The sequence below is a fragment of the Cibotium barometz genome, chromosome 52, assembly GCF_041138505.1.
Source record: "Cibotium barometz isolate CiBa-2024 chromosome 52, ASM4113850v1, whole genome shotgun sequence".
Classification (NCBI taxonomy): domain Eukaryota; kingdom Viridiplantae; phylum Streptophyta; class Polypodiopsida; order Cyatheales; family Cibotiaceae; genus Cibotium; species Cibotium barometz.
This window is the reverse complement of record NC_141097.1, coordinates 11,225,469-11,247,562: the sequence shown is the minus strand read 5'-3', so window position 1 is coordinate 11,247,562 and position 22,094 is coordinate 11,225,469. Positions and strand designations below refer to the sequence as shown.

Here is a 22,094-nt window from a genome sequence, read left to right as displayed (position 1 = left end):
GCCATAAGTACAACCTGTAGAGCCAATAGAATTGACGTGATGACTTGAACTGTGCGCCACAACCATCCGACCAAACCCATCGCTGGACATGTCTGATCCCACAATCTCCTAAAAAATCGTCATGGAGACGAAAACAGTGTTGCACAAAATGTGCATCATGTGAACGATCATCACTGATATAGAAATGATACTCTCGAATAATGACACGGGTCTCGGGGGTACTCGCTATCCCATCTACATGAGCCTCTGCATGTCGATAGCTAATGTGGACCAAAATAGCAACCTGGTGAGGGAAGCAATACATACGTTTAGGACACAAAAAATCAATTAAGTAATGAAGCTCAAACATAAAACAAATATTACAAAATATAACCATTACCTGCTCTGAGAAGTAATACTCAGATTGTATCTCCTGAAAAGGTGTGAAAGTGTAGTTCTCTGCAAAATCAATCACAGAGACGACCACACCAATAGGAAACTCTGCTAGGCATGCTCGGAACTGACGATCCTGCCACTTGGCACAATGACTGTGCCGTATATAGGGGTAGATCTGCTCCCTAAATGTGGCTGTGAAGTGACAACGTGGTGTATGTTTGTCCACGAGCTGCAACTTCCTGGACTGTCCACCACTCTGGAGCTGGTGTGTCACATACTCATAACGTTGCCATGCCACTATCTCTTGGTCACTTGCATCAAGATCTACCATCTGTAGATGTGCAAGTGAACCACATGATGTGCAATTGCTCTCCACACAAGGCATCCTATGGAACTGGGCATCCTCCGTGCGTGCACACAAAAGAGAGTGGATGAAATCACGTGGACTACGAGGCAACTCTCTATGCCCACTAAGAGAACGGAACACATCATAAAAAAGATTGAACTCAACATGGTAGCGACAACAACATGTGTCACGCTGACGTGAGTACCTCACAAACCAAGGCTTACACCCCTCAAATGACCTTTGCCCAATTTTAAGCTCTGGATACGAAGCCACAAACTGAGAATACAACTCAGTTTGGGACATTTCAAGAAAGCAAGCACCGTGCTCAATGAACACTCCTCTTGTCACTCTCTTACGCAAAGCTTTCTTGAAAACTGGCGATGCACGACAATTCTCCTCCCAAAAACTTTCTATCAAGGTTCTAGTGGTTTCATCTAGTAGGCGATCATGCCTAGCTACACGACCACTACTCACCCACATAGCACCAACCTCATTGGCATCTAAACTTTGTCGCCTAATAGACCCAACTCTAAGTGCGTGTGGTGCTATGGAAAGGATGCGAGATGTGGCACTAACCTTACCCTTCATTTGGGAGCTACTTATGGCTGCCACAATAGCCCGTCGAGCAGCCAAAGCGTCCGCAGAGTTCCTCTTCTTGTTAACTATATAGGAATGACGAACACTTTGTAGCACCGCCATGCCAGCTCTCCTCTCTCTTCGACCTCCAATGTCGGAAAGCGCCCTGCAGTTGGCCATGTTGGGCAGATCAATCAAAGCATCAAGCACACATGCCTGTGATGAAGACGTGAGGTCTTTGAAATAGGATTGGAAGATTGCATGGGCACGACGATGTGCCCCTGACTTTGATAGTTCTTTCCTATCCACACGAAGGGCGCCCAAAGGAGGGGGGGTGGGTTCTTGTAGAAGAGAGGACTCAAGAAGGGCGGGTTCATGTGGATTATCTAAACTAAGGGGTAGTGGGGGGGAAGAGGGCGAAGGGAGAGGAAGTGGAAGAGGAGGAGTAAGGCTTGGATCATCGCCAACGGAAGGTGTTGCTCGTTGACGTGCTCTCCACTCTCTCTTTCTCTCACGAGCTACCCTTCTCCTCTCCTCCTCTTGAACTTGGTGGATGGGGGGGAGTCTAGTCCTATCACGTTTCCGACTCCTACGACTTTGAGAACCCATTCTCAAGGAAGCTAAGAGAGAAAATATTATAAGGGCTCAATGATGGGATAGTACTACAGATAAGTGTGGGATAGTACTAGAGATGTGTGATTATATAGGAAAAATAGGTTATCCACTTCAAATCTCACTGGATTTCCTATCTAAGATTGATTGGATAACTAAGATAAACATAAAGATATTTAAAGATAAACTATTATCCACTTAAAAATTAATATTATTTATAATATTTATTAACAAGTCTAAATATTTATCATTACCAGATATATAAATATATCTTTAAAGAAATCTTTTATTTTATAATTATATAACAGCTTTTTTTAAATAATGTATTTTTTTCATATTTTATTCAAAGGTTTATTCTACATAAAAAATTTTCAAGAAATATAAAAATAAAAAATTTATTTTTTTAAAATTAATAATATGATCTTTAATAATATTTTTATTGATCTAATCCCAAAATATAATCCTTTTAAATTAGTGATCACAAAAAAAAAAGAGAGAAAAGAAAGAAAGAGAAAGAAAGAAAGGTCTAATCACCATTGCTTATATTTAGGAGTAGGGTTGCCACTTAGGAATAACTTAAACACTTGTAGGTCATTGAGACTGCAGTCATAACCTGCGGTGTACAAACACACTTGCCTTTGCATAGCACTATCTACCACTTAGTCTCACTTTGACTAGTCTTTACTCGCTTCTTTTAGCACTCTTTAAAACTCTAATCGGCCTTTCACTTGCATGCTCACGTGTGAGATTGTCATTTCTGGTTTTTTTTCAATAAAAGGCTTTACTTGTCTTCCATTGTTTTTTGCAGCTTTTGCTTCTACCGCACCCGAGGACGTGCGCGATTTAGGAAGGGGGGAATGTTCCACAGAAACACTCAAAAGGAACACGGGTTATGGAATGAGGCCGGAAGCAGTTAATGCGAGAGAGCGGGATTGTAGCCATGGGAACATAAAGACGCACATAATTTTTCCATATTTTTGTGCCGAAGTGCAATGTAAATCGTTTTAAGCCAATGTGGGTTCTAAATGAGACTTCTAAGTGTATTAAGCAAGGCTCACTTATGGGGTTGTCCGCCCATGTGTGAAAGAGGTCTAGGGTTAGGATTAGTGACATCTCTACAAAAGAGATGTTAGCTAAAGAAAGTGGACGTTTTTGGCCATTCTCATAAGCTATTGAGTGAAGCTCTTGAGTGAAGCTCTTGAGCTCTCAAGCTATGGCAACTCTCTAACTCTCTCTATTGTACTCTAATGAGCATCAAGCTCCAATGAGTATAGCTCCACTTCTTTCTCTTAATCTGTTTTAGCATCATTGAAGTAGATTAATCTATGATTAGTTGAATGCTTCTTTCTTTCTCTTGTGTATGTTGCATGCTTGTAGTGTGTGTGTGTGTAGTCTCCATTGATGCAAGCTCTTGCCCACTTCATTGCACCAATGAGTTATTCATGGATAGACTCTCTCTATGAGCTTGTGGGTTTGTGAATGTTACATTCTATGCTTGCTTAAGCTTATGGGTTAGTAGATGCACGCTTATGGGTTTGCAGGCATTAGGGAAAGCTAAGATTTAATCAATGTTTGAATGGGATTAAGAGATTACCATGCATTACTTGTTCTCTTGATTAGTGTAGTGGATTTAAGGGATTGAGAGATTGATTGAGGTGTTGAATGGTTGAATCGTCAAGTGGTGGTTTGTGTATATGAGCTCTCCCTCATGGGATAAGCCTTCATGCACTAATCGGGTCGAGTCCTCGGATTGACATTGTGTTTCTTAACACATTTGTTGATCGGTAGTACTCTATACTCTATAAGCACTATATTGCACGGTAGAGAGAACCGCTCTACAACCAAGCTTTCCACAGTCATGGCATTCCACATTTTGCATAGATGCTTGTTGGCCTTGCCAACGTCCTCTTCCACAAGGATTACCTCTACCTCTCTGAGGTGTATATCCACTACCACCTCTAGCACCATATGAAGGCTGAAAATTATGTTGTGGTGACCTATCCTGCCATCCAAGACCAATACCATGACCTCGTGATGCAAATCTCCCCCTGCCTCTAGATCCCCTTTGTGAATAGAAAGCCTGATTCTTGCCATTATCATCATGGCTAGTAGATGCATCATGAAAAGAGTCACTGAGCTCGATTTCCTCAACAAGCAAGAGTGAAACCAACTCATCAAAATCTGGTAACCCTGTACTCCGAGAACAGAGATAGATGTATCAAAAGACTTGTACTCCTTGCCACCAAGACCACGCAAGGCAATGTCTACCAAATCAGGGGGCATTGATAGTTGCCAATGCATTTGTATACTTCTTTATCTCTTGTACATAATCATGAATACTCCTTCCTTTTCGCTTCACATTATGAATCTCTTATCTCAATAACTAAGACTTACGACGAGCACTACTATCTGTGTATCAAACAGCTTTACCAAAGTATCTTATGCATCCTTGGGATTCTCAGCATCATGTATATGTATGAGTATAGCATCCGAGATACATATAGACAAGTCATGTAAAACTTTGTATGCTCTCTCTGACCATTGTTTATGAGCTAGAACTTGTTGTTGTGTACATTGTCAGGGTTGATCCCGCTCTGGCTCCGCTTGTAACAAGATTCCAAAATCCTTTTCCTTTCTGAAAGATTTTAATCCTGTACTTCCATGCTTGGAAGTTCTTTCTATCCAACTTCTCACCCACAATCTGTACTGGGTTGTCTGACATATTTTCTCAATGCAAATGCACCTTCTACACACGTCCAATTCTATAAATGAGCCTTCCTCAGCTCAACCACACTCTAATAAGTGTCCCAGATACTCCAACGTACTCAACCAACTTCACTATTGATGTAGAAAATCACACCGAATGATTGCATTCAAATTAAACTAACATACGCAGTCCAAAGTACCCTATTTTGGCACGCTTTCCAAGGCTTCAAATTGCAATATAGTGGTTCAATCAACTGTGGATAACTTGCATTGACACCCAAACAAGCTCAATGTTGCATATTAACACCAACCAAGGTGCATACATACCAGAAATATCTAATCCCCTTCTGTGTTTTGAGAAAAACCAGTAAAAACCAGTAGGAAAAGTGCTTTAATTTCTTCAATTCTTGTGCAAATTGAGGGACCAGGCATTCATTAGCTTAGCAATGATGTCTACTAACTCCATGTAAAAGAAATTAGACCAATTGTAAAAGTTGAGAGAGTAATTAGTCAATTAATGACCCTCTGTTTCACTAATCACTATTTACAACCTTTCTAATCAGCTCATAATTAGCTCCAAAATGCATAGTTTCTCCAACAAACCACATAGAAACCTTCTCCTCTATGTGTATCACAATATTTCTAAAAGAATTTTGAAGTTCATCAACCACCCAAGCTTCAATTGGTCCTCAACTATGCAAGACTATGAAATTTCTGCCTTGTTTTAGGCCTTCAGGCTGCGTTGCCTACTGTTATGGAGATTTGGAGAGGTGGTTGTGGCTATTGAAGCTGCATGAGGGTTCCCAACACTCCTAGGCATGCACCCAAGCCACAAATTTGTTGATTTTTGCAAACAACCGGCTCCAATTGCATCAAAATTGAACTTCTATTCTCTGTTTTTGTGAGGGCTTCAAAACACCTCATGCATAAATGAATGAATGTTAACCTAATGCATAGCTTATGCATTAGGATTATATATAGCTTATGAATAAGCAATGTGAGATCCCTCTGCCCCCTCCGTGCACCGGACTCCGGTAGCTGACAACGGAAGCAGTCCCCTCGTGCGCGGGGCAAGGTTTCTCACTCGTCGGGGCCTCGCCCTCAAATGTCCAGGCACGAGACTAGGCTGGTGGGATCACTCCGAAAACCGAAACCGGGAAAATTTCCCATGCCCGAAAAGCGGGGACGATTCCACCTTTTTTATTTTTCTTAACGAATTTTTCTAACGAGATCAAAATCTAAACTATCATCCACCTGAATAAACCAGATAGAAGGAAACTATCACTGATATAATTTGATCATCTGAGCAATTCAACGCTTTTTTCCTAATCAAGATTAGGCACAACCGTTAATCCACTCAATCGAGAAATTTATCAGGGAATTAACTATCTATTCGGATCTTAGTGTAATCCTAAGATTTTTCAGTTTGATTATTAAAACTCCACTGGTTCCAGCCTAACCCCATCCGGCGGCCCATGGGTTAGCCACCACCCTACCACTGGAATCGGTGGAACCAAACAAGTACTCACCCACCCATAATTGAAATGCCTTTCTTAACTTTAGCTTTAGAAAACAGATACGCACACACTCCTCTTTAAAACTTTAATTTATAAAACAATCCATTAACAAACAATTACTGGGTACAGATGTCACAATTCAAAATTTCCATTCAATCCTTGTTTCTCACAACACAGTATCACTCTGGACTCTCCACCATTGAGACCAGCCAGTCAACAATGAGATCCAGTAATAGATTACAATAAGTTTCTCGTCATCATACATATATATCTTCCACGACATACGCATGGGTGTCCTCGGCACCGCGAGCCCGTGCATCATCAGAACCCTCCTTAGGTGTCCTGGCACTTCACTCAGGGACCGCTTCGTCGGCCCTCATCCATCGTACCGGAAGCGCACCATTTTAACCATACCGAGGCTGGTCAAGACCTCCGTAGGTTTTGCCGCGTGAGCTATCCCTCGAACACTCCCCGCCAGCTGTTGCAACCGAACTTCCCTTAGATAAACATATATGCCAAATGCTCCCTCCAAGCATTTTGGCGTAAGTATGCAAGTTTTTAGTTTTGATTTTGTTTGAATACCATGAATAAATCTTAAATTCGTATCCCAATACTTCTAGATCCAGGTCTGAATTCCAAACAGAATTCCTCAAATTTTGTTAACTTGATCCTCAGATCAAAATCAAAAGTCTTAACTAGTTTCAGATTCGGTGGGTGTTTTAAGTGCATTTTTCCTGAACTGAGCACATCGTCATTGACGAAGGAATTAGGTCTTGGTCAATAGTTAGAATCAGAGTTTGGGTCTGGAAAGGTTCTTCCTAAACTATCTTTCTTGAAAGGTACTATTTCAATATCTCTTTTTCTAAATTTCGTTCGACGAATATTTGCTTACAGATTTCTAAAACATGAATTTCTTATGAGGAATAAAATAATCATTTATCTCAATCTCTGACTTTGATAGTTTATTTGAATTTTCTCATTACCATCTTAGTGAATATGAAACGGTAGCATTTCTTCTCACAGATTATCTACTTATTCATTTTTCCAATTTTTGTGAAAATTAAATAGAGGATTAAGGAGAACCCTTATTTAATTATAAAGATTCTATATGCATCTAATTATGCATAAAATTCGATTCTGATGAAAGTCACACTTTTATCATCATAAAAAATCATTTATGATGAAAATCACACTTTTAATAAAAGATAACTTTTATGCACACATTTATGCATAAAAACCATTTATGATGAAAATCACACTTTTAATATAGAAAAAATATCTTTTATGCATCCATTTAGCCATAAAAACCATTTATGATAAAAATCACTCTTTTAATTTAAAAAAATCTTTTATGCATACTTCTATGCATGAAAATCAAATATGATAAAAGTAACACTTTTATAATAAAAAATAATCTTTTATGCATACTTCTATGCATGAAAATCAATAATGATAAAAGTAACACTTTTATAATAAAATAATAATCTTTTATGCATACTTCTATGCATGAAAATCAAATATGATAAAAGTTACACTTTTATAATAAAAAATAATCTTTTATGCATACTTCTATGCATGAAAATCAAATATGATAAAAGTAACACTTTTATAATAAAGTAATAATCTTTTATGCATACTTCTATGCATGAAAATCAAATATAATAAAAGTAACACTTTTATAATTAAAAAATAATCTTTTATGCGTACTTCTATGCATGAAAATCAAATATGATAAAAGTAACACTTTTATAATAAAAAATAATCTTTTATGCATACTTCTATGCATGAAAATCAAATATGATAAAAGTAACACTTTTATAATAAAACAAATAATCTTTTATGCATACTTCTATGCATGAAAATCAAATATGATAAAAGTAACACTTTTATAATTAAAAAAATAATCTTTTATGCATACTTCTATGCATGAAAATCAAATATGATAAAAGTAACACTTTTATAATAAAAAAATAATCTTTTATGCATACTTCTATGCATGAAAATCAAATATGATAAAAGTAACACTTTTATAATAAAAAAATAATCTTTTATGCATACTTCTATGCATGAAAATCCAATATGATAAAAGTAACACTTTTACAGTAATAAAAAAATTAATCTTTTATGTATGAAAATCAAATATGATAAAAGTAATACTTTTATAATAAAAAAATAATCTTTTATGCATACTTTTATGCATAAAAATCAAATATGATAAAAGTAACACTTTTATAATAAAATAATAATCTTTTATGCATACTTTTATGCATGAAAATCAAATATAATGAAAGTAATACTTTTATAGTAAAACTGAATTTCTTTTATACAAATAATCAAAATGCATCTTCTATGCATGAAAGTGATACTTTAGAATATAGAAATCATAAGGATTACTCTTTTAGAATAATAAAAGATAATACTTATTTTTAAATGTTTGAAAAATTTCACCATAACCTCCTTTGTATGGCTGACCATTTTTCAATTTTTAAGTCTCTAAATTAATTAGAAACTCACCAAGAGTATTTAAATCATTCTAAAGTAACATTTTTCTACTTATTTAAGAGAAACATTATGAAAAACTTAATTTTATTCATTAATCATTCATCTAAGATAAAGAATGGTTAGATTTACTAGAGAAGAGAGGGGGATGCCTTTTGCAATGAGGCATAACATCATTTGCAATGTAGAGAAGACAAAAATCATTAAAAAACCATAAAATGAATGGGAAAGAGAAGAATCTCCAAATTACATAGATAATTTGAGAGCTTTCCTTTGGCTTGATGGTTTGAGGGTTCAACTCTTGTTTGAGACAAGAGTGGCCACCAATCTTTTGGAAGAGGGAAGGTCAAAAACTAATGAATTATGAGTAAAATTCACTGTTTTTGGCACTTGGGAGAGGAAGGGTAACAGTGCAAAACACTATTGATTTTCAACAAAGGGGAGGGCTTCTATTTATAGGAAAAAGTGAGCTTCTAACCAAGCCAACTGATTCTAGAATTTTCCAGATCAGTTTGGTCAATTTTTGACCATTTTTTGGTCAATTTTGCTCACTTTTTGGATCTAGTTGAAACAGGAGAGAGGAGAGATAAAAATATCTCATTATTTGGGAGTTTAAAACTCATTCCTTACTATTCTCCCGGGGTAGTCCATGCAATCTGAAGATTTCTTTGAGGAACACTCTGGCCACATCCACTGCAGTGTAGGTTTCTTTTACTGGGATCAGATGGGCAGCTTTGGTTAGTCTGCCAACTACCACGAAAATGGAGTTGTAACCTGATTGCACTGAAGGTAATTCAGTAATAAAATCCATACTGATACATTCCCACTTCATCTGGGGGATGTCCAATGGATGTAACTTCCCAGGCATTTTTACTCTTTCAGCTTTGACTTTTTGGCATGTCAGACATTGACGTACATGATTCAGTACATCCTTTTTCAGACCAAGCCAAAAGAAGCTTTTCTTTACAGACATGTAGGTTTTGATGAAACCTGGATGTCCTGCTATAAGGCTTTCATGGGCTTCATTCAGAATTTGATCCTTGGTTCCCTCATCATTGGAAATGCATAGCCTGCAATTATAATACATAATGCCATCATCCAGGCTGTACCCTGAACTCTGTTCAACTCCTGTGGAGTTTTGCTTTCCTGCATAAGTAGGGTAGCAATAGGGCCAAAGAATCTGTCCTGCATGATCTGCTCTCTTGCTTCAATAATCAAAGGATTTGATGCTACTGAAATTGTAATCAAGGAGGCTTTTCTGCTGAGGACATCTGCTACCACATTCTCTTTGCCGAGGTGGTACTTGATTTCAAAATCAAATTCCTGCAGGGTCTGCATCCACCTTCTTTGGCGCATGTTGAGATCCTTCTGAGTGAAGATCCACTTTAAGCTCTGATGATCTGTCATCAAAGTGAATCTTTGTCCCAGTAGGTAATGTCTCCACAACTTGAGGGTATATACTACTGAAAGTAGTTCCAAGTCGTGGACAACATAATTCCTCTCACGGGTTCTGAGTTTTCGAGATTCATCTGCATGACCTTCCTGTATAAGTGCACCTCCCAGGGTAAAACCACTTGCATCAGTTACTACCTCAAAGGGTAGAGAGAAATCTGGCAGCTTCAGAACGGAATTGGTTACCAAGGCGGTCTTCAGCTTATCAAAAGCACTCTGGCACTTGGCAGACCACTGAAATGGGGTATTCTTTTTAAGAAGGTTAGTCAGGGGGAAGCTATGAGAGCATACTTTGGTATAAAAATCCTATACCAACCAGTCAATCCCAGGAATCCTCTGGCTTCTTTCACTGACTTTGGTTTAGGCCAATCTATGACTGCTTGGACTTTTGCGGAATCTGGAGAAATTTCATCTTTGGATACCAGAAAGCCCAAGTATTCAACATGGTCGGCAGAGAAAGTCCATTTGCTCTTTTTTGCAAAGAGTTGGTGCTGCATTCGCTCTTTTTTGCAAAGAGTTGGTGCTTCCTTAGAATCTCAAGTACTTTTCGGACATGAGTCTCATGGTCAGCTTCATTCTTTGAGTAAATCAGAATGTCATCAAAGAAAACCAGAACAAAATCGTGCATTAGGCGATGGAATGTAGCTAGGGCATTAGTTAATCCTAACGGCATGACAGTAAATTCATAATGCCCATACCGAGTATTGATGGCTGTCTTCGGGATATCTTGCTCATTAATCCTGATCTGATAATACCGTGATTTGAGATCTATATTTGTGAAGATCTGGGCTCCACCTAGCCTGTCCAGAAGCTCATCAATTCTGGGGATAGGATATTTATTCTTAAGTGTCAGACCTCTGTAGTCCACACACAGTCTAAGCGTTCCATCTTTCTTTTTCTGAAAGAGAACTGGTGCCCCCCAAGGTGAAACACTGGGTCTAACAAACCCTTGTTCTAACATCTGTCTAAGCTGTTCCTTGAGTTCGATGGCTTCAAGAACTGACATTTTGTACGTGCACAGGGCTACTGGCTGAGGGGGTCAATTCAATTACATGATCTACTTCACGGATTGGAGGCATTTCAGTTAGCTCTGCTAGGAATAGATCATCAAATTCACTTAACCATTCTGGTTCTTTAGCCTTAAGCTTTGAGTCTACTGGGTTCATTTTGACAATATAAATTTGCTGCTTCTTTCTAAGTCCTTTCAGCAATTTAGAAGCTTTTACTAACTGAAGGTCTGGGGATCCTAAAACTCCAGTTCCTTGAACTTTGTTCCCGTGAAGGTTATGGAAGGAAATGGTTCCATTGTGACAGTGTATGTCAGCTTGATTTTTGTGGAGCCAATCCATTCCAAGGATCCCGTCAAAAACTCCTAGAGGTAAGACTGTGAACTGACAGTCGGTTGCATTACCATCTAGATTGAACTGGATAAGATCTGTCTCATGGTGAGTGAGAAGAGTCTTCCCACTGGCCAATTCAACTTGCATAGGTTTCCCTAATTTCTATTCTAAGACTAGCTTACGCAAGCATCCAGGGGAAATGAATGAATGAGAACTGCCTGAATCAATCAAAAGCTTAAAAGGCTTACCCTATATTTTGCAAGAGTATGGATGACGGAGAACTGCTGTGGTTAGGCCCTTGATTTTCAATTGCAGATAGATCTGTTCTCTTTGGTTCCCCAGTTCTGGGAAGGAGTTCTGAGGTTACTCTGGACAGAGGCGGATGGCTGAGAGCTGGAGTTCTTCTGGGGTTACCCTGGCTTGGGCGAGACGGATCCTGATTAGACTGGAATGAAGGGGTTGGTCTCTGAACTCGGGGTCCTGTCCCCTTGACATGGTAGGAGTCGGGCAGTCTTTTAACTGGTGACCAAACCCTTGGCATCCAAAACATCAATTTTTAGTTCTGAGTTCATCCCTCTGATTTCTTGAAAGAGGTGGGGCTCCTGAGAAGTATTTAGGGGGAAGGGTCTTCCTTCACTTTAGAATCTTCTTGCATCCTGATTCTTATTCGGGCCTTGCTGCCTCTTCGGGGGTGGAAAGTTTGAAGTACTTCCCTGGGCTTGGAATCTTTTAAAGTTAGAGGGTGCAGGCTTTGGCGGGACCTTTACTACAAAGGCCTTGGCAAAATCTTTTGCCATTCTTACTACTTCAGCCATGGACACTGGCTTGGCATTTTTGACTAGTGTGTCCAAGGGTTCGTTCATTCCCCGAATGAACCTGGCCATGAGTTGCTCTTTATCTAAAGGTGGTGAATATTTGAGTAGAAGAGCAAAGGCCTAGTGATATTCCTCAATGGTTTTGCTCTCCTGCTTTAGCTCTAAGAATTCGTTCATTTTGGTTTCCAAAAATCCAGGAGGACAAAATCTCTTTCTTAGATAGGTTTTTAGGTCGTTCCAGGATTGAGTATTTCTGTCCAGACGGTTGGTGTCACAGTGGTTCCTCCATGCTACCCTGGCTATGCTACCCTGGTTGTATCTACTATTTTCAGTCGGGCAAGAGCCATTTTGCTCCACTCATTGCAGCCTGTGACATCAAAATATTCTTCCATGGCTTCCACCCATTTCTCCATAGCCTCGCCTAGGTTCTCCCCTTCTCCCTTGAAGGGTCCTGGCTGAGTCCTATGAAGAGCCTTACAAACATTAGGGTCAAGCTCGTCATCTTCAAAGAGAGGGTCTAGCTGACGGCCACGGTTTCCTCGTCTCATGATTCTGCCAAAAATTTATATATTATTAAATTTTTATTTTGATATCATCCACGAGATCCTAAGACTTAAGAGGTTCGGAAAACAATTTCTTAATCAAGGTAATGATCTTATTGGAGATCTATGACATATGTCCGATAACAGATTTTTCTTTATCAGATCGTCCATAAACAATCACTTATACAACAGGAAATTTTTCTCCGAAAAATATTTCTTTATTTATATTAAAAGTTGCAATATGTACATAGAGCATCACGGCTCCAAAATTAAAAATCTCCTTGGGAGTCGCATAGACAACGGTAGTGGGCCATAGGCATGCCATGATACAAACGTTCACTTACTGACAAGGGAGCTATTATTTTCTCCTTAGAAATAAAACAACTAAGGAGTCTGTAGACTTGGCATGAAAGTCTGAAATTTCAAGGCGTCGAATGATATAGAATGACGCCACGCACCATTTTCAACTTTAACAGAATCATAGCCAACGAGAGGTTCTGCCACCACAGCATTACACGGTGGTCGCAAAACAGGCGTGGACATACTGCCCTACAAACCACTTATGCTATAGTCTCTTCACTGGGTTAGAAAAATATAAATCTTCAAAATGGCGGGTGAGTCTTACTTGGCTTGTTCGAGTTGAAGCAGAAGAAATGAGATGCTCGAAGGCAAAAGCAGTCATATCTTGAGACTGGGTGAGGTCAGGAATACCAGATAAATAGGGAACTTCCATCTATAAAACAATTTCTTTGATTAAAGTTTCTTCATTAAAGAAGCTTACGGAATGAAAATACATTATGAAAAATGCTTTTTATGAGTTTTTATTATCAATTTTTGATAAGAATTTATTTATCCTTATTAGCTTTCACTTCACTCTAATACCAACTGTGAGATCCCTCTGCCCCCTCCGTGCACCACTCCAGTAGCTGACAGCGAAAGTAGCCCCCCTGTGCGCGCAGGGCAGGGTTTCTCACTCAGGGCGTCGCCCTCGAATGTCCGAGCACGAGACTAGGCTGGTGGTCACTCCGAAAACCGAAACCGGAAAAATTTTCCATGCCCGAAAAGTGGGGAGGACGATTCCACCTTTTTGATTTTTCTTAACGAATTTTTCTAACGAGATCAAAATCTAAACTATCCTCCACTTGATTAAACCAGATAGAAGGAAACTATCCTCCACCTGATTAAACCAGATAAAAGGAAACTATCACTTATATAATTTGATCATCTGAGCAATTCAACGCTTTTTTCCTAATCAAGATTAGGCACAGCCGTTGATCCACTCAATCGAGAAATTTATCAGGGAATTAACTATCTACTCGGATCCTAGCGTAATCCGAAGATTTTTCAGTTTGATTATTAAAACTCCACTGATTCCAGCCTAACCCCATCCGGCCCATGGGTTAGCCACCACCATACCACTGGAATCGGTGGAACCAAACAAGTACTCACCCACCCATAATTGAAATGCCTTTCTTAACTTTAGCTTTAGAAAACAGATACGCACACACTCCTCTTTAAAACTTTACTTTATAAAACAATCCATTGACAAACAATTACTGGGTTTCCATTCAATCCTTGTTTCTCACAACACAGTATCACTTTGGACTCTCCATTTTGAGACCAGCCAGTCAATAATGAGATCCAGTATAATAGATTACAATAAGTTTCTCGTCATCATACATATATATCTTCCACGACATACGCATGGGTGTCCTCGGCACCGCGAGCCCGTGCATCACCTGGTCAGAACCCTCCAGGATCCTTAGGTGTCCTGGCAATTCACTCAGGGACCGCTTCGTCGGTCGTCGTCCATCGTACCGGAAGCGCACCATTTTAACCATACCGAGGCTGGTCAAGACCTCGGCAGGTTTTGCCGTGTGAGCTGTCCCTCGAACAATTCCCGCCAGCTGTTGCAACCGAACTTCCCTTAGATAAACATATATGCCAAATGCTGCCTCCAGCATTCTGGCGTAAGACAGTCCTTTAAGAAAACAGGGTTTCTATGCAAGTTTTTAGTTTTAATTTTGTTTGAATACCATATAAATCTTAAATTCGTATCCCAATACTTCTAGATCCAAGTCTGAATTCCAAACAGAATTCCTTGAATTCTGTTAACTTGATTCTCAGATCAAAATCAAAAGTCTTAACTAGTTTCACATTCGGTGGGTGTTTTGAGTATATTTTTCGTGAACTGAGCACATCGTCATTGACGAAGGAATTAGGTCTTGGTCAATAGTTAGAATCAGAGTTTGGGTCTGGAAAGATTCTCCTAAAGTATCTTTCTCAAAAGGTACTATTTCAATTTCTCTTTTTCTAAATTTCGTTCGACGAATATTTGCTTATACAGATTTTTAAAACATGAATTTCTTATGAGGAATAAAATAATCATTTATCTCAATCTCCGACTTCGATAGTTTATTTGAATTTTCTCATTACCATCTTAGTGAATATGAAACGGTAGCATTTCTTCTCACAGATTATCTACTTATTCATTTTTTCAATTTTTACAAAAATTAAATAGAGGATTAAGGAGAACCCTTATTTAATTATAAAGATTCTATATGCATCTAATTATGCATAAAATTTGATTATGACGAAAGTCACACTTTTATTATATAAAAAAATCATGAAAGTCACACTTTTCACACTTTTAATTAAAAAATAATTTTTATGCACCCACTTATGCATAAAAACCATTTATAATAAAAATCACACTTTTAATATAGAAAAAATCTTTTATGCACCCATTTATGCATAAAAACCATTTATGATGAAAATTGCTCTTTTAATAATAATAAAATTCTTTTATGCAACCATTTATGCATAAAAATCATTTATGATGAAAGTAGCACTTTTATAATTAAAAATAATAATCTTTTATGCATACTTCTATGCATGAAAATCAATTATGATAAATGTAACACTTTTATAATAAAAAATAATCTTTTATGCATACTTCTATGCATGAAAATCAAATATGATAAAAGTAACACTTTTATAATAAAAAATAATCCTTTATACATACTTCTATGCATGAAAATCAAATATGATAAAAGTAACACTTTTATAATAAAAAATAATCTTTTATGCATAGTTCTATGCATGAAAATCAAATATGATAAAAGTAACACTTTTATAAATAAAAAATAATCTTTTATGCATACTTTTATGCATGAAAATCAAATATGATAAAAGTAACACTTTTATAATAAAAAAATATCCTTTATGCATACTTCTATGCATGAAAATCAAATATGATAAAAGTAACACTTTTATAATAAAAAATAATCTTTTATGCATACTTCTATGCATGAAATTCAAATATGATAAAAGTAACACTTTTATAATTAAAAAAATAATCTTTTATGCATACTTCTATGCATGAAAATCAAATATGATAAAAGTAACACTTTTATAATTTAAAAAATAATCTTTTATGCATACTTCTATGCATGAAAATCAAATATGATAAAAGTAACACTTTTATAATAAAAAAATAATCTTTTATGCATACTTCTATGCATGAAAATCAAAGATGATAAAAGTAACACTTTTATAATAAAAAAATTAATCTTTTATGCATACTTTTATGCATGAAAATCAAATATGATAAAAGTAACACTTTTATAATAAAAAAATAATCTTTTATGCATACTTTTATGCATAAAACTTAAATATGATAAAAGTAACACTTTTATAATAAAATAATAATCTTTTATGCATACGTTTATGCATGAAAATCAAATATAATGAAAGTAATACTTTTATAATAAAACTAAATTTTTTTTATACAAATAATCAAAATGCATCTTCTATGCATGAAAATGATACTTTAGAATATAGAAATCATGAGGATTACCTTTAGAATAATAAAAGATAATACTTATTTCTAAATTTTTAAAAAAATTTCCATAACGGCCTTTGTATGGCTGACCATTTTTAAATTTTTAAGTCTCTAAATTAATTAGAAATGCACCAAGAGTATTTAAATCATTCTAAAGTAACATTTTTCTACTTATTTAAGAGAAAAATTTTGAAGAACTTGATTTTATTCATTAATCATTCATCTAAGATAAAGAATGGCTAGATTTACTAGAGAAGAGTGGGGAATGCCTTTTGCAATGAGGCATAACATCATTTGCAATGTAGAGAAGACAAAAATCATAAAAAAACCATAAAATGAATGGGAAAGAGAAGAATCTCCAACTTACATAGATAATTTGAGAGCTTTCCTTTGGCTTGATGGTTTGAGGGTTCAACTCTTGTTTGAGACAAGAGTGGCCACTAATCTTTTGAAAGAGGGAAGGTCAAAAACTAATGAATTATGAGTAAAATTCACTGTTTTGGCACTTGGGAGAGGCAGGGTAACAGTGCAAAACACTATTGAGTTTCAACAAAGGAGAGGGCTTCTATTTATAGGAAAAAGTGAGCTTCTAACCAAGCCAACTGATTCTAGAATTTTCCAGATCAGTTTGGTCAATTTTTGACCATTTTTTGGTCAATTTTGCTCACTTTTTGGATCTAGTTGAAACAGGAGAGAGGAGAGATAAAAATATCTCATTATTTGGGAGTTTTAAACTCATTCAAGCATGTGAAATAGGAACCTCCTTCATGAGGGGAATTTCCCCATGCAGAGGTGTCAAAAATGCATCATTACTTCTAAATATCTCTCTTTTTTAACTATTAACCTTGTCCTTAGTCAACTCTTCATCTTATGTGAGTATTTACTCATTTTTGGGGGATTTTCCTTTTATTCTTCTATTTATCTCCTTCCTACATTTGGATGAATCTTATTGGTCCATAGGAACCTTAATTTAAAATTTCAAAAAAATCTTCACCCCCAGGATAATGCCTCTTGAACAGATTATACTTAATTTCTAATGCACCTTCTGAAAATATTTTTGAACTTCTGTTTCAAGGGAACTTATTTTAATAAGATGAGATATTTTTCTATCCAAAAATATTTAAAAACTGAATTACCACTCTCTAGAAGATTTTCTCTCTCTAGGCCAAAACTGGTAGAAACAAGATCTTTTATATTTCTGAAGAGGGATTTGATTACAAGGAAAGATGCTGGACATCTTGAGAGGTTGGGGAGGAATCTTACATTCTCTCCCACTTGAAAAACGCGAGATGTCCTCATCTCGCAAACTGGGGGTAATCCCGCAACAACAGATCGGCTTCATTCCCCAGGTGGCATCTTCAAAAGGTTAGAACTTCCATTTTACTAATAATTCTCTGAGAATTCTTTTCCTGAGAATCTTTTCTCGAACATCAAGAATTTCTTCAGGTTGGAGTTCCATCTGCCCTTGGGTTGAAGAGGTTAGGATTTCATCATCAAGCACATGATTTGGGCTTGGCACATATTTCTTTAGAAGGCTTACATGAAATACATTATGAACTTTGAGATAAGGAGGTAGAAGAAGCTCGTAGGCTAAGTCACCTACTTTCTTTGTAATCAGATATGGCCCATAATATCTGGGGGATAACTTCTTGTACTTCCCAAGAGATAAAGAACTTCTTTTGGGTCGTACTCGAATGAAGACCATATCTGCTTCTTTGAATTCTCTGTCTGTCCTCTTCTTATCTGCATATTGCTTCTGTCTATCCTGGGCAGCTTTTATATCTTTACGAATTGCCTGCATCTGCTGCTCCATGTTGTCAAGCATCTGTCTGGATATCTCGACCCTAATCAATGGGTCGGACCAAGTTAATGGAGTTAAGCAATCTTGTCCATACAGAGCTTTAAAAGGGCTCATCCCGATACTTCAGTGATAAGAAGCATTGTAGGCAAACTCGACTAGGTGCAGATAGCTTAGCCACTTCTTGGGTTCTCTGCCATAGCATGACCGAAGTATATCTTCGATAACTTGGTATACCCTTTCAGTTTGACCATCGATCTCAGGGTGATAATAAGCTGTGCTGAGATCCAAGAAAGTTCCCACTGCTTCAAAAAATGCAGTCCAGAACCTTGAAGTAAACTTGGGATCTCGATCACTTACTATTCTCCCGGGGTAGTCCATGCAATCTGAAGATTTCTTTGAGGAACACTCTGGCCACATCCACTGCAGTGTAGGTTTCTTTTACTGGGATCAGATGGGCAGCTTTGGTTAGTCTGCCAACTACCACGAAAATGGAGTTGTAACCTGATTGCACCGAAGGTAATTCAGTAATAAAATCCATACTGATACATTTCCACTTCATCTGGGGGATGTCCAATGGATGTAACTTCCTAGGCATTTTTACTCTTTCAGCTTTGACTTTTTGGCATGTCAGACATTGACGTACATTGACGTACGTGCACTAAAGACAGTCATTGAGGAAGATGAATCTATTGCCATATTGTTAAAAAGTGTTGACAAAGAACATTATGAAAATGTGCCCAACACTAAAATTAAAGATGTAGAATCATCTCTACTTGAACAAGAATAAAAATTCAAGGATAAAGAACCATTCAAATCACATTCAAGTGGACAAGCACCGTGTGTATACAAATGGTGGGAGATTTCAAAGAACAAATCAATCAATATCTCAACTTCTAAGATGTAATCATTATAGCAAGGTTAGTCATATCTTTGTTAATTATCATTTCAAAAATAAACCAAAAAGAATTTGTAGTGCATGTGGAAGAATTGGGCACTTGGAAGAACACTGCTACTCCAAACAGAATCAAGAAAATAACTATGTGAAAGATGGTCACTTTGTGGTAGAAAATGATGCCTTTCGTTTTGCAAACAACTTCTCTAAAAACATTGTATGTCCTACCCTCTGGAGGCTTTTTAGCATAAGCCTTGTGCATGTATTAGCCTTATGATGTAGGTTATTTTGCATAAGTCGTATGGATTTTTCATTAGCCCTATGCATTAGGCTTATATACAAGCCTTATGCATGCATGTACATACTATGTATAACATTTATGCATTTGCATTTTGGTATGCATAAGCCTTATTCATTTGCATTATGGTATGCATAGGGTTTCTAGATAGATTATTCATAGACTTATGAATATCCTTATGCATTAGACTTGTATAAGGATTATACGTGCTATAATGCATGCATTAGGCTATGCTTTAGGTATATTTTCAAAGAGGTTGTCTTATGCATGAGGATTTGAAATATAAATTGGATACATGCTCCTAGACATGTTCTGTCAACATATCTAGGATAAATTGGATGCATTATACTGGGCATGTCTACATTTCAGTAATGATGGGTATACTTTGAGAATCGCCTTGAAAATCTTCTTTATTTGAAAGATAATATGGATGCATTATCCTAGCCCTTTTCTCGACACATGTACATTTCCATTTGTAGCGCTACTCTTTATCAAGAAATGCTAGTTCCTTTCTATACAATATGCATGAAAGTAACACATGTCAATAGAAATAATTGTAAAGTATGACATGTACTGGGATTTCCTAAAATGCAACTTTAGTATAAACCTATGACCAAGGGGCTTAGTGGAAAATGTGGAAGGAAACACATGAGTTCAACATAAGTTGATTTATTTTCTTATGGACTTCAAAAAACTTCAACATAAGGGGCTTTATTTTCGTATGGACTTCAACACATAAGGGGCTTTATTTTCTTGGTTCTAAATAGAAGGAGTATTTTAGCATCTCAAAAATTACAAAAGGGATATATCTAAGATAATATCCATAGGTAATGCGCATGCTATATGGGATTCTTACTGCATATTGACACCCTCAAGAGCTGTGGTGTCTACAGTTGAGAGAGACAAAAGTGTATCATCATAGCAAATGCACATGCTCAAGAGATGTGGTGTCCACAGGTGAGAGACACAAAAGCGTGTCATCGAGTCATAGCTTATGGAAGTCTCTCCTAAGAAGAGAGGCCTACTTTTAATTTGATATTGAAATGCATAGGCTAAGGTATCTCCTAAAAAGAGAGGCCTACTTTTAGTTTGATACGGTAATGTATAGACTAAGGTATCTCCTAAAAAAAAAAGAGGCCTACTTTTACTATAAGGATAATGCAAAAGAACTCGAGAAAGAAACGGAACTTCCGGAGCAGCAGCGAAGGCATCTTATAAAGTTCATCTCCGTCATGGCGTGCCCATCTTTTGTAATCGTGGTGGTGGGAGAATATAATATAATTGAGAGCATGGCGGACGTGTGTGTCCTCTTGTGAAAGGGACGTTGAACTAGGTGGAGACTTGTATAAATTAAGCATGGGTGCGGGTGGTCTTCATTAATTTCGTAGAAAGTATCCCAGCCGTCTTCAAGCTCAGCAAGCACAATTACACTTACTGCACTCATGGCTTCTTACGACGAGGAGCTGAAATTCGAGGTGGTGGTGAAGCACCCGGTAACACGTGTGTGGAAGGCACTGGTGGAGGAGGCCCACGTGACCGTCGTGGCTGCGCTGCCGGAGGATTTCGAATGCGCGGAGGTGGTGGAAGGGGCCGCGGGTGAAGTAGGCAGCGTTTGGCTGGTGAAAGTAGCCAACAAATCAAGTAAGTAGCAATATATCTATATATATATAACGCTGCTTAGAGCAGGCGGTGGGGTGTGGTTTGCGTCTAATTAAGTTAAAATGTTCATATGACTGGGACGATATTATTGTTCTGGCGCAGCTCTAGTCCAACACGGCTTCACGTGGGCTAAGGTGAAGTACGAGGAGATTGACAGCGCCGGACTTGTGGCCAAGCTGAGGCTGGTGGAAGGAGAAACGCTTGGGAAGCTGTGGCACTCGTTCACCCACACCATCAAGGTGGTGGCGGACGCCTGTCACCCCCACCACGCTGTGGTGCAACACACCCTCCAATTCCAGAGGATCGGAGAGCACCACTTCCACCATACTTACAAAGAGGCGGCCATCCGCATCACCCGCTCCACGGAAGCCTACCTCACCGCCAACCCCAACTTCGGCGGCTGCGCTACCAACTAAAATGTTCTACCCATCATGAAGTCCTCACACCATGGATGGCATGAAGCTTATAGCGCACACGCATGGCTGTGAATATTATATACTTAAATAAAGGATTTCTGGTTTATGTGTCATCTCTATTCCTTTCGGCATGATGCCCCGCCCTCTCCCCATACATAATGGTTGACTTCCATATCAATCAATCAATCACTAATGGTTTCGGTGGATATTGCAATAGTCATAAAATCTAGAATCTAAAGGCTTCATGAGTGTTTTTTTATAGGTGGATTGCACTAGTCACACAAGTTAATTAGATTGGAGAGGAAAGAACATGCTCTGAAGTTTAGAGGATCCATGATGGTGCTACAAAGTTTAGAGGATCCATGAAACAATTAAGCACCACCTAGCTGGAGCTCCTCAAGGAG

At 37.7% G+C, this 22,094-nt stretch overlaps 1 protein-coding gene across 1 annotated transcript; it reads left to right on the top strand.

The window, feature by feature from the left end:
• Nucleotides 1-20,934: 20,934 nt before the first annotated feature.
• On the top strand, nt 20,935-21,803 carry LOC147608804 (major strawberry allergen Fra a 1.06-like). The gene is made up of 2 exons (XM_086788732.1): nt 20,935-21,256; nt 21,377-21,803. The coding sequence occupies exons 1-2, from the start codon at nt 21,058-21,060 to the stop codon at nt 21,688-21,690; spliced, it is 513 nt and encodes a 170-aa protein (XP_086644858.1). The 5' UTR covers nt 20,935-21,057; the 3' UTR covers nt 21,691-21,803.
• Nucleotides 21,804-22,094: the final 291 nt, after the last annotated feature.

Coding starts and splice junctions, on each gene's coding strand:
- LOC147608804 (XM_086788732.1), top strand. CDS start 21,058: ATGGCTTCTTACGACGAGGAGCTGAAATTCGAGGTGGTGGTGAAGCAC. Junction 21,257..21,376: donor GAAAGTAGCCAACAAATCAA/GTAAGTAGCAAT, acceptor GTTCTGGCGCAG/CTCTAGTCCAACACGGCTTC.